The sequence below is a fragment of the Photinus pyralis genome, unplaced genomic scaffold, assembly GCF_008802855.1.
Source record: "Photinus pyralis isolate 1611_PpyrPB1 unplaced genomic scaffold, Ppyr1.3 Ppyr1.4_LG4, whole genome shotgun sequence".
NCBI classification, from domain to species: domain Eukaryota; kingdom Metazoa; phylum Arthropoda; class Insecta; order Coleoptera; family Lampyridae; genus Photinus; species Photinus pyralis.
Window position 1 is genome coordinate 17,068,555 of NW_022170511.1, and position 13,371 is coordinate 17,081,925.

Consider the following 13,371-nt stretch of genomic DNA (forward strand, 5'->3'; position numbering starts at 1 on the left):
ACGGATAAAACGCAAACAATAGCACATTTTTTTAATTCCTAAAAATGCGCTAAAAAAGCTCAAACGTAATATAATGCAAAATTCGAGTATGTACACCTAAATAACTTCTATTAGTTTTTTGTGTGATGTTTTAAAAAATAGGAGAGATTCTTGCAAAAACAAATTATGCGATTTTTTTTAAATAGGGCGGTTGCCACATTACTATTTCCTATTTGAAAACCGCCAAAACGGTAAAGCATAATCAAAGTCACTTGGAAAACCGTTTTTCAATATCTCTACGGATAAAAGTCATTTCGAGAGTTATTCCCTCGGTTATTCCTATAGCGCGTTCGCACTTCCAGATGCAGTATGGTGCTTATGGACATACATTACATGTTTGCCAAACGTGACAATTAATGACAGCACAAGGAGATTATGTTTTGTTTTAATATATAATCATATGTCAATTTGACATCAATGCGGTTAGAAACGAGGATAGTATTATGGAACAATGACGCAAACTAGTAATAGGGGCAATTAGTCCATAAGACCCCATACTGCATCTGGAGGTGCGAACGCGCTATGGTTAAACATTGGAATAGAGACGCCATGCACAATATATCTTGCCCGCAATCATGATGGAAGGTTTTTAAGATCTTCCTCGTGTCCATCGAGACCTCGATCGAGACAATATGTTTCTCATTTTTCCAACGAAATTGGTGACTTTTTAGGGTATTTTTTAAAAATTAAAAAAAATGTGCTATTGTTTGCGTTTTGTCCATCCGTTCGGACCCACTTTTACCGTTTTGAAGTACTTCTAGCTAGGGGAATGGTCCTAGAGTCCTGGAATTTTTTGCACCTTGAAAGTGTGCCAGACGGCTATCAAATTTCGCTGTCTAAAAGGCCCCCCCCCCCCACGAATTATTTCCTGAGATGCAAGAGTTGTGCACAATTTATACTTTTTTCACTATAGCAACGTGACCTAAAAGAAAGCAAAATAGATTTTTCTTACATTAACATACATTGGTTTCCTTATGCACCACACAAGATTTGAATCATTGATTTGATATTCTGAGAGAAGTCGTTATGGAGATATCGATGGATACACAAAACCTGCAACTCGATCGCCAGTGTTCGCAAATCCCTTGGTATTCCTGTTCGGTATTCTCAGTTTTCTAAATCACATATGGGTATCTCTATCTAGGCGGAATTCGAAAATGTTGGCGGACTCGGCGGATTTGCAAAGCAATATGGATCTGGTAGATGTGCGATTATATCTCGGATTATATCAATGAAGCGCTGACGTTATCCATGGATGTCTAACGAATATCTGATATTCTGTGTTTTTCCGAAATTATCTAGTGGATATCTGAGAGGATATATCTCGGGATATATATAGTGTACAAAATTCTATCTGAGATTTCCCCCTCGTTGAATATTCTTATTCTATATCGAAAAATACCTCAAAAAATACTAAACTTTTGTGGGAAACGTTTTTTTCCTACACTTACCATTTTTTGACGACACTCTTCTAAAAACGCGATTTTTGGTTTGAGCTAGGAAGCTTGTTATGTCAAGAATTTCCGAGAGACTTTTGTACACTTTTTTGTTAACAAATTATCTACAAAGGAGTCATGCTCGAAGTCAGGTATGCTTAGTTCCTCGCCAATAAAGAAAACTGCCAGTTTCTGTCCGAAAAATTAGGACTGCCGCCCACAAAGTGCCTTTAAAAGGTTAAATCAATTTTCTTGATGTTTCTTGCGAGGCAATGTGCAATAGATGTTTTTCCTAAAAATGAAACTTTCAACTTGCAACTCTAAGATTGGACATTCAAAATTAATCTTACGTTTTGTGTCATTCGATGGTCATTTGCGTTAAAAAATTCCAACTGCACAGAAATAAAAGAGAAACCAAGAGAGAAATAAAGTATCAAAGGTATCGATCTCACATATATTTTTTTAGGTTGGTATTAGCAAAATTTCACTTGAAAGTGAAATAGAATTGCAGCATATAAAGCACATCTATCACTTCAAACATTTCCGGAAAGTTATTTCACTTTTGACTTTCATGAAATAATTTTCAGCATGTAAAATGGGCTTCAACATTGCTAATTTCTTATAATAGTATTTGATTCCCTCATGAAGAACAACATATTTAAGATTACTTCGACTTTTCTAATTTTATTTATAGGCATCCATTTACTACTAATATGATATTCAACCACGGATCCTAGTAGTTTTGGCTCGAGTTTTGCGACTAGCCCAGACTCACATTTTGGCATCCACCTACTGCCACCCTTTCAATTCAATTTTTTATATTAATTATCAGCTAATTCGTTGTCGAATGCCCATGTCTATTTGGAGCCCTTTAAGAAATTTTAAGCTCTTTTAAAAAACTCCAAGATATACGAGGGTTGTCCAGAAAGTAGCAGACGTTTTGAAATAAAAAATTTTAAACTTGTAAAGAAAATCTATTATTATATACACTAGGGCTACACTCTTGGGCTATTTATCAACACAAGCGCCATTCAAATTGAGGCACTTATCATAGCGTGGCACAATTGTTTTGATTCCAACTTTTATAAATCTGCCGCCTGAGATTTTAACCACTGGTTATTGCCGGCTTGAAATTCGGCATCACTGTCCATGTGCTGTGTTGCGAGCGAGGTCTTCATCGCTGGGAAGAGGTGGAAGTCGCTTGGCGCTAGATCCGAGCTGTATGGAGGGTGATCCAAAATCATCCAAGAGCTGTTCAGTACGGTTGACTGTGTACAGGCGGGCCTTTTCGTCGAAAAACAAAACTTCCACCTCTTTCATTTATAAAAGTTGGAATCAAAACAGTTGTGCCACGCTATGATAAGTGCCTCAATTTGAATTGCGTTTGTGTTGATAAATAGCCCAATAGTGTAGCCCCCAAATGTATACAATAATAGATTTTCTTTACAAGTTTAAAATTTTTTATTTCAAAACGTCTGCTACTTTCTGGACAACCCTCGTATATGGGGTCGCCCGCATGAAAAAATGTACTTAGTTTAGGGTCGTTTAAGAAATACTAAACTGCCCGTATAGAAACCGTGTACCGCAATGGACTCTGCATAAAAATATGCCTTGAAATGTGCTCTACGAAAAATTTTGCCAAAATCAATTATCTTACTAAATTCGAGAAACGCCCCCTGGCGGTTAAACGATTAGAGATAGTTGAATTCTGTTTGCGCCAGTGATTTTCTCTATAAAATTCAGCTCCGGACACCTAGATCTATTTTTTCTCTTTTAAAATATATCCATAAGATAGTGTTCAATTTGGCCCACCCTGTGCATCATCATAATGTCTCTGTACGAAACAAAAAATAAAGCCGCTATTATTATTATAACATTAACAAGTGGTTCGCCTCTCGTTTAGAATTATTGATGATCTTTTAAAAACTCTGAAAAAGTTCACGGAAGTTGGCACCCCCCATGGTCCACATTTTGGAAAGTGATTTTTTATGACATCATCACCAGAACTCTTTCTAAGATATATCAAGAACTCTACAACTGGGCCTCCATAAGACCATGAAAAATGAGATTGTTTGGCAACCTTAAAACCCCCACACCAATGAGAAAGTTCTAGTTAGGTATAATTTCTGGAATTAAGGGTTTCATTTTATTTAACACAGGCACTAGATGACGACGTTGGTGGCCTCTGCACCAGACTAGACATTAATTTTTGATAAATAATTCTGAATTTTAGCAAATAACAAGCATCTACCAGTGCCTAGTTACTTTTATACTGAACTTAAACTTAAAATATAGAAATTGTTCTAAATTGAAATTACCTACCACTTAGGAAATTCACAGCCTTTGGTAGTAATAAAACCCAATTATCCGAGAAGTTGTACCAATCATTTAGTGCACTTATGGGATTCGCCTGCCACGTTCTGAGACGTTCCTCCAAAGCCTTCATGGTCATCCTATGCTCGTTCGTTGAACAAATAATGTCCCTAATAAGCGATAAGAAATTTGCGTGTGTATCTTGCATCAACTCGGGCTTATTGTTAAATTCTAATATTTCGATATTCGAGTCGTCCAGATCGATGGGCAAGTTCATCATGTCGATTCCGTCGAGATCTGAGAGCGTTGCCGGCGTCACTTTACCATACTGCATGACACAATTGAGGGATTTGGGGGAAATATCGTCCACAGGTAATGGTTTAGTTTCCGCACTACTCGCACTTAGGTAGGTGTCTACGGGTTCCACTTTGATTTCTTTTTTAATCGGTTTAATGGTAGTTAGAGGTTTTTTAAGTTTTAATTTACTATTAGGTGTCACTAACGAACTGACACTGTCGTAGAACGGTTCCGAGTCCGAGTCCAATTCTGAATTTGAACTGTGCCCGAAAAATGGATTTGACTTATTGATAATCTCGGGGGAGTTCGGCATAAGTAACGGTTCTTTTTTGATTTTCTTTTTATGCGGACTGGGTTTGTGATCCATGTGATGTTTTATTGAATTGACGTTATTTATCCTTCTAAAGCTAGTTAAATCTGTTCTGTTAATAATATCCATAATTCCTATACCGTTTGTAACATACTCGGGATTATTAGCGTCTTCGAGTCGTCGTCTTTTATGTGTTGACAATAAGTTTCTATACGAATCCTCCGAAATAAAGAAGGGATTACAGTTTGGTGTTATAAGCCTTTCTAATTCCAACACGTTTGGTTTCGTCGCTAACGTGCTAACCACTCGTTCATTATTTAAGGCGGAATTTTTAATGGCATTCAGGTGTCTTTTCTGCTTCCTCGATAACGGAGTGGGAGGTCCCTCCGGATAATTTTCGTCTGACGAAAACCCAGTCTCGTCCACCTTCTCTCGTAACGACGAAAGTTCCTGAAAGTATCTTCTCTTAGTACGAAAAGAAATCGGATTAACGTATGACGGCGTGGTGGAGCTCAGCTTTTCCATTCTCGGCTCTACACCGGGAGGTAAATTTTTCACTAAATTAAGCAGTTTATTTTTTGACTCCGTTATGTCTTCTTTTAAACGTTCCCGGTACAATTTATGTCTATACTTCGCCTCCTTCCTTTCCGCCTTTCTGATTAACAGCCTCATTTTCGCTATATCCGGTCTGTAGTGGCCCGCTTTCAGGTGTTCATGAAATTGGGCCAGTGGGCTAGTGAACCTAAATATCTCGTTATTGAATAACTTTGATAACGTGACCGATTTCTCGTGCTCGTCATTTTCGGGAAATGTGGGAAGAAAACTATTTAAATGCTGCTTGTGTTCTTCAGATAGCAAGTTCCATGTGCTAGCGGAGAAGAATTCGTTGAAGATGTCTTTGCGCTCGCATAATCCTTGAGGTAATTGAATACGAACTCCGCAAACTTGGGCAGTTTCCAATTTCTCGTCGTCATCAGAGGAGTCTGTGGAGCATTCGGTTGACGATTGCTCTTCTGATGAGCTTTCAGAGTCCATTGTTTATAACCTACAATGAGATCCATTTAATTTTTTTAAATTCGAGAGGATGGAAGGGCATGACCTCTATTGTCAATTACTTTTTTAAATGTTCCCTCTGTTGGGCTAATAATTCAATTATTTCCCGATTTTATATAAGTTAAGTAAGCATATAACAATTGAAGGTCACCTTAAGAGTTGAAATTCATTTTATTTCTACGCTTGGGAATTTGCCTGTCATAAGACTGTAGCATATATAATTATTTTAGGTATTTAGCCGGGAATTTAACATCATATCAATAAACAATCATGAAGGAGCGAACAGGCGGGGAGGGGACGTCACATTATTTTGGTCTAATTTCAACAGACCTGCTTTTAAGGGTACTAAGTTTTATCCAGAAATTTCCCGGCCACACACACTACTACAAACTGGTTACAGTTAGGCACGCCTGCATTGCGGATATACCAGAGCAACGAATACAGACAGGCAGCTTTGGTAGTGGTGGGCCGCGAAACCATTTTGAGAATAGCCATCAATACTCTAGTGGGATTCTCATATTACATTTTACGTCTTTATAAACCTACTACAGAGCTCTATTCAAAGTAGACGCTAAAATTACATTCGGAAATGACCTACTGAATGCTCAGTTAGATAAATCAAACGGAAATTTCCAAATAAATTAGTAATTAAAATTTCACAATTTGAATCTTTTTTATTATTATCACGTTGGCAGCGTTTCTCAACGAGTTTGCGCACGAATGTCCCACAATCAAAATGGCGTTGAATCATCTTAACCTAACCGTAAAAATCCACCCAGTGGTTTTATTTCAAATTGTAGATGCATACGAACGTAGAAATGCGGATTCGCATCGAGTTATTGGAACGTTATTGGGTCAGTAACTCCTTTTCCACTCGAGCTCTTATTTCATCATCCATGTGTTTACTTAACCCCCTTGATTTACAGGCACCTGTGAAAAGGGTATCGTGGAAGTTACAAACTGCTTCTGTGTACCCCACAAGGAATATGCTGACCAGGTTGAGGCCGAATTAAGTTATGCCATGGACGTTTATGATTTGAATCGAAGAGTAAACTCCTCCGAAAATATCGTGGGATGGTGGGCGACCGGTAATGAAGTGACCAATCACAGCTCAGTTATACACGAGTATTACTCCCGTGAATGCAATAACCCCATTCACGTTACGTTAGATACAAGTTTGCATGGTGGTCGGATGGGTTTAAAGGCATATGTTTGTGTTTCGCTGGGCGTGCCAAACGGAAAGCAAGGCTGCATGTTCACACCTATTCCTGTCGAGGTGGCATGTTACGATCCCGAAGTGTATGGTCTTCAATTATGCTCCAAGACGATCTCAACTGGACCAAACCGACCACGAAGTGTACATCCAATGTTAGATTTGGCGCAAGTATCGGAAGCGGGCTCTAAAATGAGTGTTCTGTTGGAGCAAGTGCTGGCTTATGTTGAAGATGTATTGGCTGATCGCATACCTGCAGATAACGCAGTTGGTCGTTCACTGTTAGACCTGGTTAATTCCGTTCCTCATATGACAAATGAACAATTTTCAGAGATGTTTAACAGTAATGTTAAAGATTTACTTATGGTTGTTACCTTGTCACAGTTGCTTAAAACACAGTTGCAGTTAAATGAAAAATTAACTTTATTAACGTCTGTATAATTCATATTATGTAACGCATTTCCAAGATTGTACCATTTTATACACTTACTATTTTGGTTAAGAATCAGCAATGCTAAAGTATTGTACATTTAACGAGGGAAATATACTGACAGGATAAAGAAATGTATTCCTTTTTGATTAATGGATCCCAAACATAACTATTAAATTGCTCCTAGAATTCATTCGTTCATGCATATTTGTGTTTGAATTAAAATTGTTTATGTAAACTGGACAAATTGCTTTCGTGGATGTGTGAAGACCCTGACTCGCCTGAAAACATTGTCACATAATTTAATTATAGGTAATTAAGAGCATATAGGTTTTCATTTACGTTTAAATTATAGGTATGCCCTTGTGCTGTGATGTGATTATCTCTAACGTTTGTTACCCCTATCCATTTTAAACTTTTGGGGTGCAATTCACCCTCTTCTCAGGGTTGTAGTTATGTAAATAACATTTAATTTAGTAAAATTGACGTGTTCCAACGATTCTGGCAAAATTGTCCTTAAGTGATCAAAATTATAGCTTTCACGGGCCACCCTGTATACCTATACCACAGACAACATAATATACTATATGTGCCTATACCTAAAAATAACGTAGATTCTGAATGACCTGCGAAAGGTAGGAAATCCGAAATAGCTATTAGATACCACTGCACTCTTCGTTGTCAATGTGTGATTTATCTGACATAGTTTTGGAGATAATGATTATTTTTGATATAGGTACTTACCTACTTCTAAAAATTTACGTCAGTGTGTAGGTACAGTGTACGCCAATGAATAAAGAATACCTTATTCATTGGTGTACACCAAGATATATTCTATATATCTTGGTGTACACTGATGAGTAAGTATAACCACATTGCGTATGTATATCTGATACGCAATGCGTATATCTGTGGTACAAAACTGACTAAAAACAAAAACAAAAAACTCAAGACCATAAAATTAGGTGTAATTCCAGCTTCCATTTTTGCAGGGCAGTAAAAATCCATGATGCGTGTTTATGACGTGTGTTTGTAGTGTTAACTTGATACGGATTCCCAGGTATCTGGAATGAATAATTTTTTATTTAATACACTTTTTCCAGACGACAAATTAAATGGTTGCAGTGATGAAATTATTACCCTACTGGGGGTCACGTCAATGACAATCTGAAATCTAGTAGGTCTAATTAACATTCTTGTATTTAAGTATGGGACAACCAATTTTGCGACGTGATTAGATTAGTAAAAATCAACCAAATTAAGAAATGTGGCAACTATTCCGGAAATCCCAATAGACATCGAGGTCTCATTAAAGAATAGTCATGACGAGCGAAAAAAAATGAAATCGGGTGGGACGCAATTTTTCTGGGAAATATGACGTGTTTTTTTCGAGAACATTCTAGAACAGCGGTTCTCAACCTTTTTGAATTATATGTGTCGTAGGCATATTGTAAAATCAGTCATTTTATAATACGCCTAGGCAGTTTATAAAACGCGGGCAGTGTACTTTCTAGAGGTAAGCGATTGGATCCCTTCCTCTTCAAGAGCGATCCCTTACGCATCTAGAAGGGGAAGGAAAACTACCCCAACCCCACAGGTCAGCATTTCACGAAATGACTCCGCAATTTAGAAATGACGGATTTTACAAAATGCCTACGACATAAAACTGCCTAGGCGTATTATAAAATGACTGATTTTACAATATGCCTACGACATATGTACCACAAGATCATTTTTATAATTTTAAGTACCACACCACAACTAAAATACCTATCTAGGTACCTAATTTAATTAATTGTAATTCACTAAGAGTCAAACAAAAATACTGCGCGATGGTGACGACCGTCACAGCCTCAGAGTAAGAAATTTCTTACTTTGAGGCCACAGCGGTGACATCTGCGAGATTGCACAGTGTAGCCGACGCGGCGGGCAAGATTACCAATGTTGCCAATGCTTGCATGTACTTCAGTTTTTTTCAGTGAATTTATTTTGTTTCTTTTATTTTATGTGGTGCTGAATCGTTTTATAGCGTCAGATCTGGATACCTCGTATTAACATTTTATTTGGATTGTGGACATATAGACACAATTCTCTTATTTGTGAAGTGTTTTTTGTTATATTGTAATAGTCGCTGTTTTTTAAGAACGACAAATTGATTGAGATCGTGCGATAGAGCATTGGATAAAAAATTGCATTTCATTCAATGGTTAGAGTATAAACCACAAAGGTGGTAGGTAGAACCCCAAGGTTGGACGAGTGGTCGTCATAATGTCGTGTAAATGTCGAAACATCGTCGTTTCGCTATTAGTGTAACAGAAAAGTAAGGAGAGCTTTTCAGCGTATTTCCATCTTGACGAGCAGGTTGTTACAATTTTGTAATTGTTTAAAATTTAAATGTTTATTCAAGGCTTGCTTGGGGAAAGTGTCTGCAATTAATATTCCAATGGAAAATAGTGGCGTAAAATTTAATTTAGCGAGTTCCCAACACATTTACCTGTAGCATCACAGCATGTAGAATACAAAAAATAAACGGAAATAAGTATAAACATTTGAATAAAAGTCTATCACCAGCGTGAAGCGTCACAGCCCTGCTGTGCTGGAAAGTCTTCATTTAGGTTGTGTATATCCCGAAAATGAGTGTATGGCCATTAGTATAGCAGCATGTAGAGGAGGTTAGATGCGAGCTATCTCGAATTTCTCAACACAATAATATAGCAATAGGAGTTTATAAGTATGGCAAAGAAATGCAGATATACTTACATGAATGCATCCCAGTGTATTAACAGGAATTTTACACATACATACTTACAGACTTACTCAGTTATTCAGTATTCGATATTATCATTTAGTAGCTCAACGATATTACTAGATACAATCGGGGAAAATGTTGTTTAAATGGGAATTTATTATAATTTAAATAACCAATTTGAAAAGTTATAGTAGACGAAACTAGCTCGAAATCCCTTGAATGAGAGTGATCAAAATTTTAACCGACGGAGTAAGGAGTTCCACTTTGGCTTATCCGAGTAGGCTAAAATCTTTGATTATATACTACTGGATGGCGCATTCTTAATGAAAGAAGAGTACAACTCGTGTTCCAATATATGGTTCCAATTCTTGCAACCCAGATCGCTATAATTTTTCAGTGAAAAGAAATGAGATAAAAGAAAAAGTTTGTACCAATTTGAATTGCGCATGTCAGGCGTTAATAAATCGGAAACTAATGGCGTTGTCCGTATAACCACAGCTGATTCCTGTTTATTTGCTTTATACTCGTACGTTATTTGGGCTGTACCTTTAATTAATCGTGATAATTATGCGTAGTTTTTATGTTTGTAGAGAGAATAGTTCATAATATGCAATTAACGTGAAAGTAAATGTTTACTTCCAAAATAGACAGTGCCGTTTTTAAGTTTTTTGGGGCCCTGGGCCATTCGTTCGTGGAGGCCCCCCTTACCCTCAATAAAAATATTTTTAAACAAAAACACATATTTTACAGCTTTATTTATTTTATACAAGTTGTGCAGGTTAGACAGGTTATTTTCGGACTTTTAGTAGGTAACGCAAAGTTTTCGATGACGTTAAAATCAATTTCTTGGAGAATATCATTTTCAATACTCATACCTGTATCCCTTACTCTATGCATTAATTTTGTTTTAAGTCTGCATTTACTTTAAGACAGCAGATTTTGCACTAAAATTTTTTCATTCACACAAACTTTTGGGGGCCCCTCAGGATTTCGGGGCCCTGGGCCCGGGCCCAGGTGGTCCATGCCTAAAAACGGCACTGAAAATAGATGTAACGATTTTGACAGTCCGACTATTTCCGCGCGAAGTTTATACCGTAGCATGCGCATAACGATTAATTGGTACCAGACATAATTCTCTTTTTTTTGGAACATACAGGAATGCGCTATCCAGTCCAGGCTAAAATCGATCGTTTGCCGCCTCAGGTCATATTACTAAGGCGCTGATGCGGTACTTCTTGCGGTACCAATTTTAAATGGTTGTTAAATTTCAACAAAATATAAGGAAGTTGACATTGCGCAGTCTGCGCATGCGCAGTTTAATTGTCAAGATTTTTCTTGGCTCAGGTGCTAGCTACCGAATGCAGCAAAAAGAACAAATTACTTAAGGACGGCATACGAATTAAAAAATTGAACCATTTATGAAATGAAGCAATCATAATTCAGCTATTAATTATCAGAGGTGGCAGCATATTTTAAAATCGAAAGATAGTCAAGAACTATCTTTGTAGTAAATAAATTGGGCTGCCACATCGTGTTGAGTAGGCGGTACTATCTACGTATACAATTGGTTTGTGTATACTCTAAATTAAATTACTTTTACAGACGCGCGCCAAGTTTAATTTGTACCTTAGCGACATCTAGAAATAAATAGCTGCACTACACGTACTGCTGCTTGCCGCCATTGTGTTTGATGTAACTTTTTAAAAATGAAATCTTTGAGAATGACTCTTGGCCACAATATTGGATTTTAAATGACAAAACTTTCAATATTGAAAGAAGAGGTACAGTTGTACAGCGAATGTACTTTAAAATTTAACAATTGCTTAAAATAAAAAATTAAATGTGTCGTCTTATTTTAGCAATATTGTAGTAATTACTGTCTTTCTGATAAAACCCTTATATAGTCGCTCTAGAGTAATGTATGTAGAATTTATATTTTCAAAAACCACGCTAAAAAATGATTGTATAAGCCCAGGAGTCATTCTCAAAGTTTGATATAATGTTACAATGCAATTTGTTAGTGGCGACCTCTATTGGTTCTCATGAATAGTATGTCGTCCTTAATATCTTGAAAACTGTAGGAGTACTAAACGGACAGGCGGACGGACAGAGAAAGTGGCTGCAATAGCGCACCCAACTTCGTTGGAAAATGCGCCAAAAATGCAAGGACTCATTTGTAACGTTGTGTCATAAAGTAACCCCAGACCTTGGGGTGAAATTGTGGCAAGAGTTTTTGAAATGTGTCAGTAGGTATCTTTTCTAAATTATTAGTCGTTGTATGGTTTAATCAATTAAAGAATGTTGATACTTCACTGCATAATGATTTGGTGCCGATTCGAGTAATTGACTTTGAGTTAAGTCACGAAAACACGAATAACTGTCATCAAGTAACCTCATTTTAACGGTACATGGTCTAAAAATTATAAAAAAATTCACTAAGCCGCTTGTGAGCAAGAGACGAAGAGTGCACTTTGAAATTGTTTTTCGATTTTAATAGCACTTATGGCCATTTCATCATTCATGCTTTAACTAGAATACAAACATGAAATAATTTTTAATTTGTGATCGAATGACACCAATAGGTACCAAGTCTGTAGTGATGTAGTTCCGGAGGCTTTGCGACTCAGACAGACAAACAGACAGGCATCAAGACCGTAAAAGTGCAATTTTTATTTTTTGAAAGTGAAAGTGCACAAAAAAATTTCCACCCGTTTTTGAGATCTGGATGAACATACTACATACATTAGCGAATAGCAGACCACTCGTATTCGACCGGATCTATCCGTTGGCTATGGACCAACACATCAGCGATGATTACTAAAAATCATTTCAACACATGAGGCAAGCAAAAAGAGTCCTCATAACGTTGTGTATATCCCGAAAATCAGTGTTTGACTATTCGCGCAGCAGGAAATAGAGGACTCTTGCAAACTTAACCATGACAATTATTTATAGTAGCTAGTAGTCTTACGGCGCCATTACAACTATAGGGTATCTGGAATCTCCTTTAGTTACTGACTTCTTGTTAGCAAATCGTCCATTCCTGAAATATACGGACGCAACTCTACTCGAATATAATATAATATACATATCTAAAACCAAAAATGGCTTGCATTTCATTTCAAGCCGTATAGGTAACCATAATGTATTCAAATATGCATAATACTACCATTGTATTTTTCGTTTATAAATACAATGAGTTGCGTATGATCTCTTTTATCCAAGCACAGAAAATTAGGTATCTGCACTCAAGTTTTCCGATTGAATGTAGGGAATAGTATCTCTAATCATTGCGTAATATAGGTATATACAAGGCTATAATTAAACCCTGTGTTTTCTGCGTTGATTAGGTCTCAAGATATTTTTGATTAAAATCTAATAGCCATTTCGGGACGCAAACTTCAGAAAGTAATCTTTTCTCACCTTTCTGTGGTTTTGGGCGCTACCGTTACCATTGTCGTATAAACAACCACCTTGTGAAACCTTTTAAAATTTTTTGTTCTAATCGAACTTTTCTCAAATTCAAATTTA

General features: G+C 36.9%; 2 protein-coding genes and 1 long non-coding RNA gene across 4 annotated transcripts; 2 read left to right on the forward strand and 1 right to left on the reverse strand.

Moving 5' to 3' along the window:
• Positions 1 to 1,529: 1,529 nt before the first annotated feature.
• LOC116168541 (nuclear factor related to kappa-B-binding protein-like) lies at positions 1,530 to 6,013 on the reverse strand. Of its 2 annotated transcripts, none has more exons than XM_031484443.1 (3): positions 5,495 to 5,772; positions 3,798 to 5,440; positions 1,530 to 1,767 (listed from the first exon to the last, which is right to left on the reverse strand). In XM_031484443.1, the coding sequence occupies exons 2-3, from the start codon at positions 5,428 to 5,430 to the stop codon at positions 1,706 to 1,708; spliced, it is 1,695 nt and encodes a 564-aa protein (XP_031340303.1). In that variant the 5' UTR covers positions 5,431 to 5,440; positions 5,495 to 5,772; the 3' UTR covers positions 1,530 to 1,705. The 2 variants fall into 2 exon arrangements, with proteins under 2 accessions (XP_031340303.1, XP_031340302.1); XM_031484442.1 differs by lacking the exon at positions 5,495 to 5,772 and adding an exon at positions 5,779 to 6,013 and having other exon boundaries at positions 1,531 to 1,767.
• A 129-nt stretch (positions 6,014 to 6,142) lies between these two features.
• On the forward strand, positions 6,143 to 7,229 carry LOC116168542 (eukaryotic translation initiation factor 3 subunit F-1-like). Its single transcript, XM_031484444.1, has 2 exons — positions 6,143 to 6,302; positions 6,375 to 7,229. The coding sequence occupies exons 1-2, from the start codon at positions 6,185 to 6,187 to the stop codon at positions 7,100 to 7,102; spliced, it is 846 nt and encodes a 281-aa protein (XP_031340304.1). The 5' UTR covers positions 6,143 to 6,184; the 3' UTR covers positions 7,103 to 7,229.
• A 1,592-nt stretch (positions 7,230 to 8,821) lies between these two features.
• On the forward strand, positions 8,822 to 9,637 carry LOC116169702. The gene is made up of 2 exons (XR_004145051.1): positions 8,822 to 9,452; positions 9,499 to 9,637. It is a non-coding gene; the product is annotated as an uncharacterized LOC116169702 (long non-coding RNA).
• Positions 9,638 to 13,371: the final 3,734 nt, after the last annotated feature.